The sequence below is a fragment of the Mytilus californianus genome, unplaced genomic scaffold (genome assembly GCF_021869535.1).
Source record: "Mytilus californianus isolate M0D057914Y unplaced genomic scaffold, xbMytCali1.0.p SCAF_1, whole genome shotgun sequence".
In the NCBI taxonomy this organism is placed as follows: domain Eukaryota; kingdom Metazoa; phylum Mollusca; class Bivalvia; order Mytilida; family Mytilidae; genus Mytilus; species Mytilus californianus.
Window position 1 is genome coordinate 25,966,487 of NW_026262581.1, and position 19,896 is coordinate 25,986,382.

Genomic DNA, 19,896 nt, shown 5'->3' on the forward strand with positions numbered 1-19,896 from the left:
GTATCTAACCTGAAAAATAGTAAAACAATCTGTTGACCTGATTTGGAATTATTGCCCGTGAAATAATTATTTTTGCAGTTTTTGGCTGTTATCGTGAAAAAATATATGACCTCATCTAAAAGTGTTAATTGCGAAAATGATCAGCAAAAGATCTATTAACCCCCAAATTTTCCGACAAATATGTCAACCTGTTTTTGTTTCAACATCAAATGCGAGACAGGCATTACGGTCTGGCGGTAGCTTAAATTATTTAAATAAAGCTTTATATTTTAGAAGAAAGAAGACAGTGACGCTTCAAACCTTGTATACAGATGCTTTATGTTACAAAGTTCGCGATTGTCATATGTCCATTGTCCTTGACCTCATTTTGATGGTTCAGCAACTGCTTGAAAAAAAAATCATTTTTTTGTCATGTAAAATACTCAGGTAACTATATTTGGTGTATGGATTCCTTGCAAGGTTTACATGTCTATAAGACAGGGTTCATTTGACCTCAATCCCATTACATGGATCAGTGATCAAGGTTTACAATTTACCGTTATGTTTTCGTTGTCGAGTCGCAGCTGACAATAGTTGTCGTTAATTTATTTCGAAGGAAAACCATATAAATATATTTCCCTGGTAAACTATAAGATTTCTGGTGCAAAATATCGGAAATACTTACGCGTAAATAGTACAATCTTACTTTGTATTTCCTTGGGAAACTTTTCATAAATACCAGTTGAATATGTATAAATTCCCAGGGAAATATTTTTGCTGTCTGTTTCGTTAAAAAATATATTCTTTTTTATAAAATTTTTTTTTTTTTTAAGATATTCCTTTTTGTATTACGTATTGTTCTTTTAATACTCTGAAAGTAAATTTTTAAAGTTAAAATGATTTCAATAAGTAATATTGAATCATTTTCTGAAATCTATGCATTTTTCTTACATTGTACAAAATGTATATGGAGGAAAGTCGATGTTCTATTGTTTCTCGCACAACGCACGTCCCTTTGGACATTTATTCATTTTCTCAACAAAAAGAGAAGTCGTTTATTTGTGTAAATTTTTAAAAGTGTCTTATGACCTATTTCCAGTTCGTCATAATATTCTTTTTTTTAAGAGTTGGTTGAATAACAGCTCGATCATGATTTCAACTCTCTAGTTTTTATACATTTTTTTAATAACAATCACATTTTAACTGTTTTTTACTTATACAATTATTATTGCTATATTCTTCCTGGGTAATTTTCAATTAACTCTTACAAAAATCCTAAAACAAGATACTCTATTGTGTTTAGTTGTCAGTAATGTTAGGACAAAAAATCATACATCTTAAACCAAGACATCTCATAATATAATATTGGTTGTAAGTATACTCTCAAATGAAATATTAAACAAGTAGTTTAATATTCATTAGTAGTACTTAATCATGTTGGTAATTCTCCGCATTTGTCCTACCCTACATCATGTATATATGGATAACAATTGAAAATGTATTGTTACCCAAAGAAACGTTGTTTTTTTTTTTTTTTCTACGGAATTTTTTCATCGATATTCATGGAAATGTTTTTCTGGTTAGTTAGTTTCCCGGGGAAACTAGCTAGGGATAATCGATGGACATGCAGTGTTTCCCAGGAAAATGTTTGTTTAGTAGTTTGTTTTCTGGGGAAACTAATCAGGCGTAATAAATTAATATGTATTGCCTGTTTCCAGAAATTATTCATTTTCTTCTATTTTCATAAAAAAGAATGGCCAACGTAGATACAAGTATCTTGTTTTAGGGAGGGATAAATCCTACTTTGTAAAAATTCAAGCAAAAACATATCTGAAACTGACATTATCCAGAAGCTTGATTTCTTGATTGACAACATATTTGTAACGTTTGGAGGACGTGTTTTTCAACAAACAATCGGCTTTTCCATGGGTACCAACTGTGTCCTCTTGTTGCCGACTTGTTCCTTTATTCATATGAGGCTGATTTCATATAGGAACTTCTTAGGAAGAAAGAAAACATGTTAGCAGTATTCGTTAACTTTACTTTCTGCTATAAAGATGATTTCTCTCACTAAATAATTCAAAATTTGGTGACTTTGTTGAACGCATCTATCCCATCGAACTATAGATACAACATATACAGTTAAGTCTGCCTCATATCTTGACTTACATCTAGAAATTGACAATCAGGGTCGGTTGAAAACAAAACTTTAAAACAAAAGAGATGATTTAAGCTTCCCAATTGTGAACTTTCCATTTCTATGTAGGTGTAATACCACCAAATCATAGTACGTCACATCCGGTTGCATACGATAAAGGGTTGCAAAAAATATTACCTTGAATTTGACAGTTGCATGTAGGAAATTAATCTACATTTCATCGCAGTAAAAACTTTCTGAGTCATAAACATATATCTTGGGTGTTTCAAAGCACCATTATTTTTTAATTTGTTGTATCTATAGAATATTTTGGAAACTTGAGGTTACATGGTTACTAAAGCTTGTACACAGGAAAAAGGGGGGTGAAAATTTGATTGGTTAACTTCCAGTGATGGTTATTTTCTTATATGCAATGAAATATTATGTGAAATTTTGTCTATAGTACTGGACAGGATAAAACTTTACTCATGCTAAGTATTTCTTTATTTGAAACAATGATAAATTCTGCACAATTTTTTGAAAATTGCAAATTTAACAAAGACTAATAGGGGAAAATCAATGGTGGTATTACACCTATTATGGGAAGCTGTACATGCACATTTGACCTTGAGTGTACTCTCATTTGTTAAAAGTTCATGCTAATTAAGTGAAATATTACAAAAATGAAATATTCTGAGTGGATTGAGTCTCAAAAACACATTTTATGTGAAAATTGCCTTAAAATAAGACTTTACCATGAATATTAGTTGACAGAGCAAGCCATACTCAAGTGTTTTGTAAGCTTTTTCTGACTTTTTCTCCTTATTTCTTATATTTTGCTATAATATAAAAAATTTTCCTAAGTAATACTTTAATAAATATATAGTTATAAGTAAATGCAATTATTTTTGAAGCAGTACAAACAAATTATTCACTAAAAAGGAAGCTTTTTATGTCCCTCTCTGGAACGCGGCGTAAATTTATGTAAACGTAAGGATTTATTGAAACCTCCATTGAGTCAGTAAACTTTTATATGGATAGTTCATTTAGCTTGAATACTTCAAATACTCATTTACTATCACATTTCTTTCACAATTGAGTGAAAGTTACCCAAAAATTTTTATTCATTGGCCTAAAAAGTTGAAATTTTGAGGAAATGAGAGGTATAAATGGACCAAATGGGACCTTATAATGAAAACAAAGAGGTCCATTATTGGTATGTATCATCCTAGAGTCATCTTTTGTATCATATTCAACTGTTTGTAGGCAGATAATATTTGATCATTTATTGGTCCATACTATATTCTATGATGATGTGGCTTGATTTGGATTTTTCGAAGAAATTTTGCCCGAATCGCTGTAGATGTCGTCTTACATCATACTAGATTTTTCTCAAACTGTTGAACTGATTATGCCAAAACTTGACAGTAATGCTTGAATTAACCTGTATTACAAAGGAAAAAAATCACATTAAGTTTATTCAACAAAAAAGTCTTCTTTATGTGTAATACCACCAAATCATAGTACATTGTACGTCACATCCGGTTGCATACGAAACAGGGTCGAACAAAAATATTCCCTTGAATTTGATAGTTGTAGGAAATTAATCCTACATTTCATTGCAGTAAATTCTGAGTCATAAACATATATCTTGGGTGTTTCAAAGCACCATTATTTTTTTATTTGTTGTTTCTATAGAATATTTTGGAAACTTGAGGTTACATGGTTACTAAAGCTTGTACACAGGAAAAAAAGGGTTGAACACTTGATTGGTTAACTTCCAGTGATGGTTATTTTCTTATATGCAATGAAATGTTATGTGAAATTTTGTCTATAGTACTGGACAGGATACAACTTTACTCATGCCAAGTATTTCTTTATTTGAAACAAAGATAAATTCTGCACAATTTTTTTGAAAATTGCAAATTTTACAAAGACTAATAGGGGAAATCAATGGTGGTATTACACCTGTAGCAACATTCCAGCAGCGCCTGCATACGAAGTATATATCTTCCAGTTGATACGATATTCTAGGGCTTATATTTCCTATCGTTATTTCCTTGATAGAGGGTTGCTGCTCACAAGGAAGCTATCAAACCAAGTTGAAATCATCACTTCGTACATTTTACGGACGCCATCACGAGTTGGTTGACCGTTTTGAAATATTCGTTCACAGATGATAGCGGATATGTTCCAAATGTCGTAACTACAATTCCGTCCGCTTTTCCCCGAATGTGACCTACTGACTTATTACCGGTATTGTACTAACATGAGAAACACGACGGGTGACAACAGGGTCTGCTTACCCTTCCAGAGCGCCTGAGATCACCCCCAGTTTTTGGTGGGGTTCGTGTTGCTCAGTCTTCAGTTTTCTATGTTGTGTTTTGTGTACTGTTGTTTGTCTTTTTCTTTTTGTAGTCATGGCGTTGTCAGTTTATTTAACCAAAAAATATTTCTCTGCGAAACAAAACATTTTCATCTATCATTCCCGACTATAGTTTCCAAAAAAACTAACAACCTAAAAGGCATTTCCCTGGAAAACAATACATATTAATCTTTTATCCCTGAATAGTTTCCCCGGGAAATTAACAACATAAAAACATTTCCCTGTGAAACAATACTATTAATCTATTATCCCTGACTAGGTTCCCCAGGAAACAGAAAAGCAAAAAGCATTTCCTTTGAAAAATATACATTTTCAATTTTTATCAATGAATAAATTCCCTAGTAAAAAAAAACAATAGGAAAACGTTTCTTTGTGTAATGTTCCGGACCATATGTGTCTTTGAACCATATGCGTATCGTCGTGACTACATAAATACCTTTTCGTTTGAAGTGAAATTTCGGGCGTTTGGGGCATGGACCTTTTTATCTTTTTATTTAGTGTTTGAATTATCATTTCAGAAACAAACTTTCTTCTTATTTCTACCATTGAAGTATTATATTGACGTCAATAGTATACTCCATGTTTCTACTTACATTTGTATTTTCATTTTTTTAGCATGCTCTTGTTCCTATAGGACTAAAAACACATTAGATAACTAAACCAATTATAAAGATTTAAGAAATTTTAATTAAAAAAAAACAAAATAGAATAAGAAAAATAAGAAAAGAAAAAGGGTTCAATGACCAAAGTTCCTATGAGCTAAGTAATTGTCTTCTTATTTAACAATTCATTTAGATATTTCTTGAAGTTATTTCCCAAAGTCGAGTTAAAATTATTTTACTTTAATTCTTACATGTAAGTAACATTCACTTTATTTCATTAATAATGTAAGAATGATTACCAAATGATTGAATAAGTTATTTTTTTTATTTTTTTTAAACTCTTCATTTATGGGACACCTTTTCAACGTTCGTCATGTTGATTACCCTGACCATATGAGTATATACACATATGGTCATGATCATACGCGTATGGTTCAAATACTCGCATGGTCCGGAACAATAAGAAAACATTTTCAACTGTCTTCTATGTATCATTTCTCTTGTAAGGAGACAACAAAACATTTCCTTTAGAAACAATACATAATAATTTATAATTATTGTACCTGACTACTTTCCCTAGGAGAAAAAACAACCAGTGGATATTTCCCTGGGAAGCATAGGTTTTGTTGTTTGTTTATGGAAACAATTCACTGACAGTTTCATAAGTAAATGAGAGATACGTTTATTTGCTTTTTTCTCTCATGTAAATAATGCTAATGCTATAAGAAATATTTGTTTCTGTACCACTTCCAAATATTATTTACCATTAGCGCAATCCTCTGAAATTAAACTTGTTCAATTAAGATGAGTTCAAAAAAATATTATAATAGTGTAAAATTATTTTTAGAGATTTATTCATTTTCCATATATTGGATATGGAGGAAAGTCGATTTCTATTGTTTCCAAGGGAAATTCATCATTTAACAATTAAACTTACATCAGGAAATTGACAATGAGGGTCGGTTGAAAACAAAACTTTACGACAAAGAAATGATTTCAGCTTCCCAATTGTGAACTTTCCATGTCTATGTAGCAACATTCCCGTAGCGCCTGCATACGGAGTATATATCTCCCAATTGATACGATATTCCCAGGCTTGCATTTCCTATCATGATTTCCTTGATAGAGGGTTGCTGCTCACAAGGAAGCTTTTAAACCAAGAGTTCCAAATGGTGAAGTTGAAATCATTCCTTCGTAAATTTTACGGACGCAATTACGAGTTGGTTGACCGTTATGGAATATCCGTTTCACAGATGATAGCAGATATGTTCCTAAAAACGTAACTACAATCCCGTTTCCTTTTCACGAATGTGACCTACCGAATTAGACTATTTACCGGGTTTGTACTAACATGAACAACACGACGGGTGCCACATGTGGAGCAGGATCTGCTTACCCTTCTGGAGCACCTGAGATCGTCCCCAGTTTTTGGTTGGGTTCGTGTTGCTTAGTCTTTAGTTTTCTCTGTTGTGTTTTGTGTACTATTGTTTGTCTTTTTCTTTTTTAGCGTTGGCGTTGTCAGTTTATTTTCGATTCATGAGTTTTAATGTCCCTCTGGTATCATTCGTCCCTCTTTTTTTAAACAGGATACTTTAATGTATACATTCATAAATGTCAAGACAAAAGGAAATATTGTCTTCTCTAAACAGCTCTCAATATAATATGTATTTGTAATTATTCTCTCAAATGACATACTAACCAGAGCGCTTAGTTGAGTTGCATTAGTAGAACAAAATCATACGGATAAGTTTCTGCATCTTTCCTACATCATGAATAGATAATAATTGCAGAAAATTACAAACAAGAATATCCTCTTTTTCAAGAAACATACACCAAACAACAGTTTTATGCAAAAACTACAATTTTGATTATTATCCATGAACTTTTTCACCAGGAAACTGACAACAAAATATGTTTCTACGGACAACAATACATATTCAATTGTTATCCATACATAGATTAGGACAGATGCTGAGATTAATCAACATGATTTAGTACTACTAATGAAAATCAATGATATGCTACTGATTTAACATTTTATTTTAGAGGATACTTACAAACAATATTATATTATGATTATTTTAAGCTTTAAACTATAAAAGTATCTGGTTGAAAAACAATTAAATGTGATTGTTATTCAAATAAAATGTATAAAAGCTACAAAGAGTGCAAATCATGATTTAGCACTGCCACTGAAATTCATCTGACTCTATCGGAATAATTCATCAGAGGGAGACAGCAAACTTAATATAGATAGGTAATACACACACTTTTGAAAACGTTTCTTTGTGTAATGTTCCGGACCATATGAGTCTTTGAACCATATGCGTATGGTCGTGACCACATGCGCATATGCATATGGTTAATTTAAATACCTTTTCGTTTGAAGTGAAATGACGGGCGTTAGGGGCATGGACCTTTTTATCTTTTTATTTAGTGTTTGAATTATCGGAATAATTCATTATATCAGAGGGAGACAAAAAACTTTATAAAGATAGGTAATAGACACACTTTTGAAAAGTATACACAAACTACTTTGTTAAATAGATAAAGGAAACGTGTCTTGCTCGGGAAACAATAGAAATTCGACTTGCCTCCATATACATTATTAGAAAAATGCCTAGATTTCTGAACATGATTCATTAATACCTATTGAAATCATCTGAACTTTAAAAGTTTAATTTCAGAGAATTGCACGAGTAATCAGTGATACAAAAAAGAATATCTTATATAGGATTAAATCTTGTGAAAAATCATTGCCAAAGAGAATATAGTTTTTTACTAAAATTAATAATTTCTATAGGAAACAGACAACCAAAATATTTCCCTGGGAAACTATACATAATAATTGAACTTTTATTTATGAAAGGTTTCCCAGGGAATACAAAAAAGATGGTACTATTTTACGCGTAAGTATTTCCGATATTTTGCACCAGAAATCTTATAGTTTCCCTGGGAAATATTTCCTATATGGTTTCCCTGGGAAATAAATTGACGCCAATTAAGTCAGCTGGTGTCGAGTCCATATCTCAGAAACTATAGGTTGCACTTCTGTCAATATAGACAATGGACAATAGGAACTCCTATTACGGCTTAAACTGTGCCATTTTTTCTATGAAGTTTCGTGAAAAATTATATCCTAGAATGGAAAGTTTATATGCACTTCTATTTTTTTCAAAGGTCAAATATAGGGCTGTGTGGCATATTTTCAGCACTTATATGCCTCGAACTTCTAAGAGTTTAAACTTATACTAAAATTCTGTACATTTTAACTACCCCTCCCTTCACTTTGGGTCTTCTTCAGAATTCTATTTGGCCGCTATCCATGTGCATTTTTACTGGTAAAATTCCCAAGTTATGTCTCTATGAGATGAAACACAGAGTTCATATCTGGGAGCCAGTAGGTTAATAATTTATACTTATTGACTGGGTATGAGTGGAATAGTAAGTTTATTGTCCCCGAGGTGCAATTATTGACTTGAGGCGTAGCCGAGGGCAATAGTTGTATCCGAGGGGACAATAAACTTATTATTCCACAAATATCCAGTCAGTAAGTGTTTTATTATACCGAAAGAGACAACAGACAATAAAAGTCGGGGCTAAATCAACTTTCGGAATATAAAAAGCAGAAACACAACCATACTGTTTCGCGTTTACTTCATATATATTCTGAATGCTAAGGCTACGTCCCGCACTGACGTCAACCATAGATGCAATTGGTAAAACGCGACGTCGTAACTCCTGTGGTATTCTCAACATTATCCAATCCCGTAGCTGCATTTGAAATTCCGCGAAATATAATGACGCTTGCGGTCAAATAGTTTCACCGAGGTCCAATAGTTGGAAACTATTGACCGGTCAAATAGTTCAACGCTTGCCATTTGAAAAATAGTGAAAATATTTTGTACTTATTTTATATAGAAAATGATAACTGGGGTATAATAAAGCAAAATATATATCTATGAATATTAAATATCTTCCAAAAGAGGAGTGGTATGTGAAAAAGTTGTATTTACAAAGTGAACCCTATAAGCAATAGGTCAGCTATATTGGTGTATGGAATGATTCCGGAGCACCTGAGATCACCCCCAGTTTTTGGTGGGGTTCGTGTTGCTCCGTCTTTAGTTTTCTATGTTGTGTACTATTGTTTGTCTGTTGGTCTTTAGCCATGGCGTTGTCAGTTTGTTTTCGACTTATGAGTTTGAATGTCCCTTTGGTATCTTTAGCCTCTCTTGTAAGGTGTACATTCCAGATTGGCAGGTTTGATCTTACCTTGACTTCATTTTCATGGTTCACTAATCAATGTTCATAAGCGGTCATCTCAATACCAGAATCTATGACAATGGAGACAATTTTGATTTTGAAATTATAAATTTCCCCAACCTTAGCAGCAATATACCTGGATATGGGATATAAATTTCCCAACTCATTCGGTATTCAAGAGCTGCAGCTGCAACTAAGACTTAACAAAACGTCACCAGTGTCTGAGAAGAAAGATGATGAACCAGGGTTATGTCAAAGAACGTCTCGTCCTTTTTCTAAAAAGGTTCATCGGAAGATATCAAGACCTTGTTGATAAATATTCCGTATCAACTTCACAAATGATACATGATGGTCTTGAAGTATAGATTCTAGGTACTGACGTTGTTTAAAAATCATCACGTGTTACAGTGCTCTTTTCATTTGTCTTTGTGTATTTTTTTTTCTTTACTGTTTAGTTCATTTTTTGTAATATACTTTTGGCGTGACTCGGTATTTATACATCCCGCCATTGTGTTATTATGCTATTGTCCTTTCTGTATTCTTGTTTTTCATTTTTGCTTATGTACTTTGTGTATGGAGTGTCTATATGCCATTTTGTTTTTCTTTGTTGAAATAGTTATATCTTTTTATAGTGACTAAGATTATAATACAATGTTGACTGCTGTACCCCAAATTTTGACATTTTACCTATTATGTCTGGTTTGTTTTGCTCACACATTGTTGTCAATATAATGGAATTCTATGCGACTGCCATGCTTGTGAAAGGTTTGGCTAGCTATAAAACCAGGTTTAATCCACCATTTTATACATAAGGAGATGCCTGTACCAAGTCAGGAATATGACAGTTGTTTTTCATTCGTTTGATGTGTTTGAGCGTTTGGTTTTGCCATTTGATAAAGGACTTTCCGTTTTAAATTACCCTAAGGCTTTGAGTTCGATATTTTTTTTATTTTACTTTTTACATTTGGTCAGTTTTTGTCTTGCGCCGGCTTAGTCGAAAAAGCGGGACTTATGCGTGCTCTTTCCGGCGTCGGAGGTTTCTTTAATGTATACGTTGTGATTATATCAGTTTATTGGTAACCACAAGTGGAAGGTCAGTAATATTTGGTATGTAGTTGTAGTAGCATTGGCACATCTCGTTTCCGTGGAGATTATTTGGTCGTTTCCCCTCAGGTATGGTCTATTGACTTTGAAACTTTTGCAAATTTTTACATGTATTAGTTTGTAATTAGGTCAGTTTAAGGGGAACCATTAGGGGTAAGTCAATGCTATGGTATATATGCTATTGTCTAAGGATTTGCACTTATCATTTCCATGGAGATTATGTGGTCCTTCCCAATAAGTCATGGTCTGTGTCAGCAATTTATTGTCTCAACTTTTCCTGTTGACTCAATATGATCGCAATGTTTTTCATTCCCTTTCATGTGTGATATGGTCTATACGGCAAAGGGACCGTACCCAAACAACACCATTAACTAGAAAAGACATTGTGTGTATGATTTAAAAAAAACAAGAGGCTCTCAAGAGCCTGAATCGCTCACCTTTGATTTTGTGCTTATATCTTTCATCAATGATTATTTTTGCTTTTGAATATGTATTAATAAGTGGCTTAAAAATGTCATTTAAATGTTGTTTGTATCTGTCATATTTTCTTCAAAAGCAAAAAATGCATTTTACCCCTATGTTCCATTTTAGCCATAGTGGCTATGTTTCTTGACGTTCAAGGAAATAAAATACAAAATTTATACTAGATACTCTGAAACTCATTCAGCCCAAGTTTGGCTGAAATTGATTCAGCAGTTTCAAAGGAGAAGGTTTTTTAAAGTAAGCAAACTAGATGAACAAATTGTGAAAAATTGTCTTTAAAGTACAATAACTCCTTTATATGACCAAAATTGTCAATTGGCCTAATTGACAATTTTGGTCTTATAAACTTATTTGTAAATCTTACTTTGCTGAACATTTTTGCCGTCACAGTTTATCTTTATCTATAATAATATTCAAGATAATAACGAAAAACTGCTAAATTTCCTTAAAATTACCAATTTAGTGACTTCAACCCAACAATGGGTTGTTAGATTCATCTGAAAATTTCAGGGCTGATAGAACTTGACCTAATGAACATTTTTACTTCGTCAGATTTGCTCTAAATGCTTTACTTTTTGAGCAAAAAACTGCATTTTACCCCTATCTTCTATTTTTAGCCATGGCGGCCATGTTTTTTGACAAAACAGAAAATAAAACACAAATTGTATTCTAGATACCATAAGGATCATTCAGCTTAAGTTTGGTTGGAATTGGTTTTGTAGTTTCAGAGGAGAAGATCTTTGAAATAGTTTACACCGGACGGACGACGGACGACGACGGACGCCAAGTGATGGCAAAAGCTCACATTTCCTTTTAGGAATGGTGAGCTAAAAATTAAAATATGATATTAATGCAACGTCTAGAGTAGTATATGTTATAGCAAATTGAACCAAAATCCAGATCATGATCATGATTGATGATTGTTTGATCATCTAAAGGATTATTTGGAACCGTAATTAAAGATATACAATCTTTCAATTTCCAACATGGGACCCGTTATGTGATCATCTGAAGGATTATTAGGATACTTAGTTATATTGAATTATGAGATTGGTTATTTAATGATTTTGTTAAATAAGTAAAAAAGTTGTTCAAACACAAGAAAACGATGTTTTAAAGGTTCAGTAATCATTATGATTTAATATTTTGAAATGAAAAAAATTATAAACAAATCGGTTAAAGTTGACTTGTGTAAAAAACTAAACCCGAACCGGTACTATAAATGAAACAGTTTAATAGAACTCGATTAAGAAAGTTTCCATGATACATGAACATCTAGAGTAGATTTCCACGTGCATGTATGTGAATGAGGCTCTAGTTGAGGTCATGTATCCAATAGCGGATGTTTGGTGCTTGAAATGACCTGTCCACTGTTATGAGTCTGACTATTCATCCGATCCTACACATACACGATCTCGTTTATCGAGGGGAGACCCCGCCCTTTTAGGAGTCAGCGTGAAATCTTCCGAACGTTTCTTGTAAAGGGCATCAGAAATGTTTAGATTTTCATATATATTTACCTTTGTGAAATGGTTACAAGTTGATACATTCGAGAAGATGCATATACTATAGATAAAAATATAAAAATAAAATACAATGTTAATTTAATACTTTTTATTTGTAATACAATTATAAAAGAAAATAATGTACAATTAAAAACTCATTTATGCGATTAAATAGTCTTTAACATCACTGGCTTTCACCAAGGAATTAAACTTGTTTGACCAATTTAACCATTTGATATAATATTGTTTTAGGGTCCTCTTCCTTTGGTTTTATCACTTTCTCAATTTTCCACAAGGAATTGTCTTTGATGTTTATTCACTGAAGTTCAGATTGGTAGTAGGATCAAGCTATTTCCTCTCCATGGTAATCTTTGATGAGATACAAAGGTGTCATGCTTCTCCAGAATCGTCCGGATATCTTAAATAACTCACCCATCAATTTTTCGTCATATTCCCGAGAAAAAATATTTCTCAAATATGTAAGTCTTACTCGATCTCCAAGTTTAAACTTGAAGCGGTTAACTTTCCAGAATGTTGTCTTGAAAAATATGTCGATAATCGAACAGTTTCTGCATTTTCTTTTTGTACTTCAATGTCGATAGGGCTATAAATAGTATTATAACGTGCCGGGGGTCCGTACCCGAGTTGATTCTCGAGATCTGAGACTTGTGTATATAGTTTCTTTTGTTAACAATGCCTTTTCAACTCTCTCGGCTCATTAAAGCTCCTCCAGCTCCTCCAGCTCAAATAAATATTCAGCCCAACTGGCTTACTGATTCTACAGGTCAGATAATAGCAAGTTTCACTTGCTCACTAGCTCTGTAGCTCTTAGCTGCTCATCAGACTCACTAGCGCTGTAGCTCCACTGGCTCACAATATTTCTATCCCAAATAGTTAGCTCAACAGGCTCGCAATATTGTTGCTCTTTCTGCTATATCGTTATCTTAATAAAAGAAGCTCTCTTAGCTCTATAGCTTTTCTGCTTTTCTCGATGCAGCTCAGTAACAGCTTAAGACAATTCTTCTGCCAAATTTCAGTTATTGGAAAGACTTGAGCAGTCAATCGAATGTTTGGAACAATAAGCAGGTATTTATCTCATTACTTATACGTGTGATCTGATCGTAATACTGACCCTGACTGACTGCTGACGGCTGCTTATATACCCCTGGATGATTGGGATATACCACTATGGGACAATACCATTACCCTATATTGCCTAGTAACAATGGTGTGTCAACCCTGAACGAGTCCACCTTTATTGGACTGTGCCATATTGAGCATAGCATAGTAACAAGGGATGTCAAGTAATTAAACGATAATATCTTATCTCAAGGAAGATATTATGGTACCCGATGACCATAAAAATACCAATTATATTGTTATTGCATCTCACGCCGAGGATTCTTCATACAAGTTCACTCATTTGCCAGTTTATAAAATAATCAGAGATATGCATAAGTACTCGCATTGAAAAGTAGAATATTGTCGGAAATAATGCAAGTTATCAAATGAATAACCTCACTGTAACTTTAATAAAATGTAACTTATTAATACGATGAAGTTTAAGGTAAGTATTAAGTCAGATAAAGAAATTGTTACTGTACCTTTTAATTCCAATGTTTCGCTGTTTAGGGTTTAAATACGAAAGAGGACAGACACTAATGACTTCGCCCTTTATAATGCATAGTCGTCCCATTACCCACGCCTCCGAGAAATGCGTCCTCGCATTTTTATGTCAGTTGAAAAGATTTTCCTTGCAAAGACAGAATCATTCCTATATCAGGAATTACCTTCTGAACTCGTAGAAATACATTTTTCTACTTTAACAAATTTGCGACACATTCATTGCCCGATAAACTTAGGGATAATGATCAAATGATGATACAAAGACACAATAATTTTAACTGCCACAGGAAGTACTGATCTAACCAAATAACCGGTATGAAATAATTTTGCCTATGTAGCGGCTCACAAGAAGCCTACTCTTATCGAACACGATGCCAACAGACATTGCTGCTACAAAGGGATCTTTAAGGTGCACAAAGTGTGACATTCAATGTACACCAGCCTTGGAGTTAACGTCCCCAATCCAACCGGACACATACATATTTATAAAACAAAGTTAACGTATGTTTTGATATATTTATTCATTTTCCATAAGTGTCATAATGATAACGTCCTTCCTTATACAATATTATCTGCCAACTCCGTTATCTTATCCTATTTATTTAACACAACCGGGTCATTTCAGAATCCCGTTTTTTTTAAATCATATTCGTATACATACACATATATAAAACTGTCTAGCAATTTCAATTTTGAGATCACAACTCTTTATCAGTAAATCATTCCTTGCTTCAATAAAGTTTTAAGGATACCAGTGTCTTGGTCGCTTAAAGGATCTGTTCAACTACCTCAATTATTTCAACTTGTCTTCCATTTTCTTCGTATGTAGTTTTAGTGGTTACTGTTCTTTTGACAGTTGTTAACGCAGATGCCTGTGTTCCAGTCTCTACTCTTTTTCTTATATCGCTACTAACCACTTTTGTAGGGGCTCTTCGTATTATATGTCTTAAATCCTTTGGACTCAGATCATATGTTTCTGTAGATGTAATAGCCTGAAAAGGCCTCTTCTTTGTTGCAATTATGATTGGCTTTGCCGGCTTTCTTATCATTCTACCAACTTCTACATCCTTCCTAACTAAAGGGGAAGACTTTACTTCCTTATTGTTTTCTTGTACAGCTACACTACTAGCCTGTTTCATTCCTTTTATTAACTGACCTACTTTATCATGCTTGATATCTTCCTTAACTTTCTGAGTTGCTTCAATTATAGTATCAATCTTATTGGTCTCAACGTCATTGTTATTTCCATCTGAATGTATTTCTTCTTCTGTACTAATGGGACCAATTATCTGTCCCGGATCTTTCCTGAGGCATTCATCTGTGTCTGACGACAAGTCTATGTCAGATATTATAACTTTACTTTTTGGTATGTACTTTCTTATGTCTTTTAACATTACTCACTTTGTTGCTTATATATGAACACCCTACTTCTGTGCATGTATAACGTTTATGAATGGCACGCATACCACACTCTACTAACTGCTCCTTTAAGTCATCTGTATCCAGTGTCTTGTAAGGGCACCAAGTACACTTTTGATGTTGACTCCTAGGTGTAGTCTTTATTTTTGGCATATTTCTTTTTTTTTCTTCCTTTTCTGAAAGTATAAAATAAAACAATAGGATAAAAGTTATGCTACACTTAATTTAAAACTATATATATAAACTTATACTATAACATATCTACAGCAATATGCATTATACTAAAATATCTAGCTATGTTCCCTCTTTAACTCTGATAGGTATACTAGCTCGTCTACTATTTCACGTAATCTTTCATCCATTGTGGCTTTTTCCTAAACCTTTCTGAGACCGAACTTGGTACAGGATTTGAAAACTCCTCGGGTTTACTTAACTTGCTACTCATTGTTTCTTTGTTCGATACTTCCTCTATTGAATCAATATTGTCTCCTATGTCATTCACATTCTCACAAGTTTCAAACGTGAAATTTTCTACTTGTACTCCTACGTTTCTATAACCTGGGATGTCTTCATGTTTTCCACCCGTTAAAACTTGGGCTGATCGCTTACGCATACGATCCACATGTATAACTTGTGGACGTTTTTGTCGCCCAAAATTAACCTTATAATTGACATCTGACATTTTTGATATAATCTTAAACGGTCCTCTCCATAAACTAGTTAATTTTGACGTTGTGCCAGTTTTTACATTTGGGAAATATACGAAAACTTGATCCCCTTGTTTAAAGGTTTGCCATGCTAACTTTTGATCATGATATTTCTTTTGTCTCATCATATTCCCTTTGATACTTTCTCTTACTTTCAAATGAGCCTCTTCCATTTTCTCTTTTATCTCCCACGCCCATTTATTCTGGGGAATAGTTGCAATATTACTTGGCATTGCATACTGAATATCTAAGGGCGTTGTAACCTCCCTGCCTAACATAAGATACTTTGGGGTATTGCCTGTAGTCTCATGTTCTGAAGATCTGTACGCCATGAGAATATAAGGCAAATGTTCGTCCCAATCATTTTGATATTTGTTAACATATGAGCTGAGCATAGTAACTAACGTTTTGTTAAATCGTTCAACCATCCCGTCCGATTTTGGATGGTAAGGGGTGGTTCGTGTTTTATTGATTTGTAAGAGCTTACAGAGCTCTTGAAAAAGGGCACTTTCAAATTGTACTCCTTGATCAGAGTGTATTGAATATGGTGTACCGAATCGAGCAATTACTTCCTCAACAAGAATTTTGGCTACAGTTTGTGCATCCATGTTTGGCATTGGAAACGCTTCAGTCCATTTCGTATAATAATCAGAAATAACCAAAATATGTTTGTTTCCACTCCTGGTCATTGGTAGCTCACAAAGAATGTCCATTGCAATACGTTCCATCGGAAAACTTGACTCTAATTTCTGCATAGGTGCTCGTTTCTTAGGATTTGGATTCTTTCGTTTTGAGCATTGAGTACAACCGATGATGTATTGCTTCACATCGGTCTGAATTCCTGGCCAATAATATCTATCTCTAATTTTTGCTAGGGTCTTTCTAACCCCCAAATGGGCTGAAGTGCGATTGTCATGATACTGGGTCAAAACGTTTCTTCTCTCACTTTTTGGTACAACTGCTTGTATACAGTTTTCGGTTCTTTCTTTTGACGACAAAGTATATCATTGTGTATGACTAAAGACTCAAATAGAGCCCAAAGTGTCTTCACAGTCATTGACTCAGCACCTATTTTCCTGAAGTCTGGTTTCTTTTTCAATTCTACCCAGTCCCGAACCATCTTTAAATCATCGTCTTGTTTTTGCTTTTCCACAAAACTGGTATTACTAGGCTCCTCTGAACTAGCGATTGTTCTAACAAGCTCAATAACCTTTTCATCTTCTTAGGGACTTGTATGAAATCCGCATTGTTTACATGGGATGCGACTCAAGGCGTTCGCGTTTGTATGTTGCTTCCCAGGCCTATGTTTTTTTTCATAACGTATGAACTTAGGATCTGAAGCCATCTGGCTATTTGTCCCTCTGGCTCCTTGAAATTAAGAAGCCAGGTAAGAGAACTGTGGTCTGTACGGACAATAAACCGTTTACCATACAAGTAATGTTTGAAATGTTTTGTGAAATGAACAAATGCAAGTAGTTCCTTTCGGGTCACGCAGTATCTGCGTTCTTGTTTTGTTAAAGTGCGACTCGCGAAACCAATTGGTCTTTCTTTCCCATCTATCTCTTGTGAAAGCACTGCGCCCATAGCCTCATTACTTGCATCTGTATCAAGTATAAAGGTTTGTGTAAAGTCAGGGTGAGCCAATACTGGTGAGGAGACTAGCTGTGTTTTCAAACTTTCAAATGCTTCTCGACACTGTTCATTCCATTCATATTTTCTGCCTTTTTCTGTCAATCTATGCAAGGGTTTTGCAATACCTGAAAAGTTCCGTATAAATTTTCTGTAATAGCCACAAAATCCTAGGAATGAGCGCAGCTCCTTAACATGTTTCGGTACAGGCCATGTTTCGATTGTTTCTGTTTTCGCTGGATCAGAAGCGGTCCCTGCTGGAGAGATAACATGTCCTAAATAGGTAACTTGTTTTGAGAACAGTTCACACTTTTTCGCCTTCAATTCTAGTCCAGCTGCATAAAGTCGATCAAATACCTTTCGAAGGTTTGTTACCATGTCATCGAATGATCTCCCAAGAACAATTATGTCATCGAGGTATATGAGACAAATGTCCCATTGCAAACCAAGTAAAACCGTCTCCATTAACCGTTCAAACGTTGTTGGAGCATCCTTTAATCCAAAAGGCATTACTTTAAACTCGTATAGTCCAGATCTGGTTGCAAAGGCTGTTTTCGATTGATCTTTTGGCTCACCTTCTACCTGCCAATATCCAGACGAACGATCTAATGTTGAATACCAGGTGAATCCAGACAAGTGATCAAACGAGTCATCTATTCGTGGTAAAGGATATGCGTCATGAACCGTGACTGCGTTCAATTTCCTGTAATCTACACAAAAGCGCATTGTCCCGTCCTTCTTTCGCACAAGAATAACTTGAGCTGACCAAGGACTCATTGATGGAGTGATCAATCCATTTTTCAACATTCCGTCAACTTGATCATCCACCTCTTTCGCTAGAGTATTTGGGAGTCTTCGTGGCGCTTGTTTAAATAAATTTTCAACTACAGCATCTTCTTTTGAATTCAAGTGTTTTTGTGACCTACTTATTAAATTCTTCAAATCTGATCTTAGATATGTCTTGTCAAATTTATTCTGTTCGTTCATTTTTACTTCTTGCACAGGACTTACCTGAGCAATAGAAGTTCAAGGATATATGATCTGCGAATCTGCAGATATATTTATCAAACGAACTAAAACTTCTCCGCCTGATTTAGCTAATGAGCGTCCCACTAAACCTTTTCCACTTTGCAAAAACTTTTCTGAAGCTTCAATCATGAGGTCTGAATCGAGAATAGATTCCTTGTTTGGAATATTCACAGCTTCCGTGATAATCATCTCGCTTTTAGCGGGCACGACCACTTTCTCTTTGGCAATAACTTTGAAACAACCGAATATTCCTTCATATTTCAACATCACCTGAGTACCATCAATTTCAAAACTTTTTTTCTCAAGATCAATCTTACCTTTGATTGTCTTCATTAAATCAAGACCAAGGATACCATCAATTGTGATGTGAACCACAATAGCCTCGACAACAACAGATTTACCGTGTTGGAAAACAAGATGAAAACTACCTTTACCTACAATCTTAAGCTGATCACCACTGGCAGTGAACACTTGCTGATTTGAACTCATCAAATCTGGTTGTCTTGCCCTAGGTATCCTATTATCTGTTTTCTCGGAAATAATAGTTACCGTGGCTCCTGTATCTACCAGCAAACTAGCTGATAATCCATATAGGTCAGTGTCTAGCTTCATGAGCTGCTGTCGAGACACCTATATTACCATGAAAGCCATTTTTCTGGTTCTGTGAACTTTTTATCATGCGTGTTGTACCTCTACCTCTACTATTATTTAAAGATTTATAATTACTTTGTCCGTTATAAGAATTGTCTCTTTGCCAATTTGTGTTACCTGAAAATCCACGTCCATTATTATTATAACGACCTCCTTTTTGTCGAAATCCACCTCTGTTAAATCGTCCCCGTCCGTTATTTTTTTGTGTCTGACGACTATTACTGTCGTTCTTTAGCTCACGGATGTCATTTTGCAGCTCTTAAAGTTTTTGTTCCATCTTTGACATTAACTCGGTTAATGCAGTGTGATCAGAACTTTTATTTCTGTCAATATGACTCTCCTTTTCAGCAGTCTGTGATGTTTGTCTTAAATAGGA

The 19,896-nt window shown here is 34.3% G+C and overlaps 1 protein-coding gene across 1 annotated transcript; it reads right to left on the bottom strand.

Annotated features, from left to right (window-relative positions):
• Positions 1-4,634: 4,634 nt before the first annotated feature.
• On the bottom strand, positions 4,635-15,664 carry LOC127718022 (uncharacterized). The gene is made up of 3 exons (XM_052223952.1): positions 15,446-15,664; positions 14,874-15,015; positions 4,635-4,649 (listed from the first exon to the last, which is right to left on the bottom strand). The coding sequence occupies exons 1-3, from the start codon at positions 15,655-15,657 to the stop codon at positions 4,635-4,637; spliced, it is 369 nt and encodes a 122-aa protein (XP_052079912.1). The 5' UTR covers positions 15,658-15,664.
• Between the last annotated feature and the right edge of the window lie 4,232 nt (positions 15,665-19,896).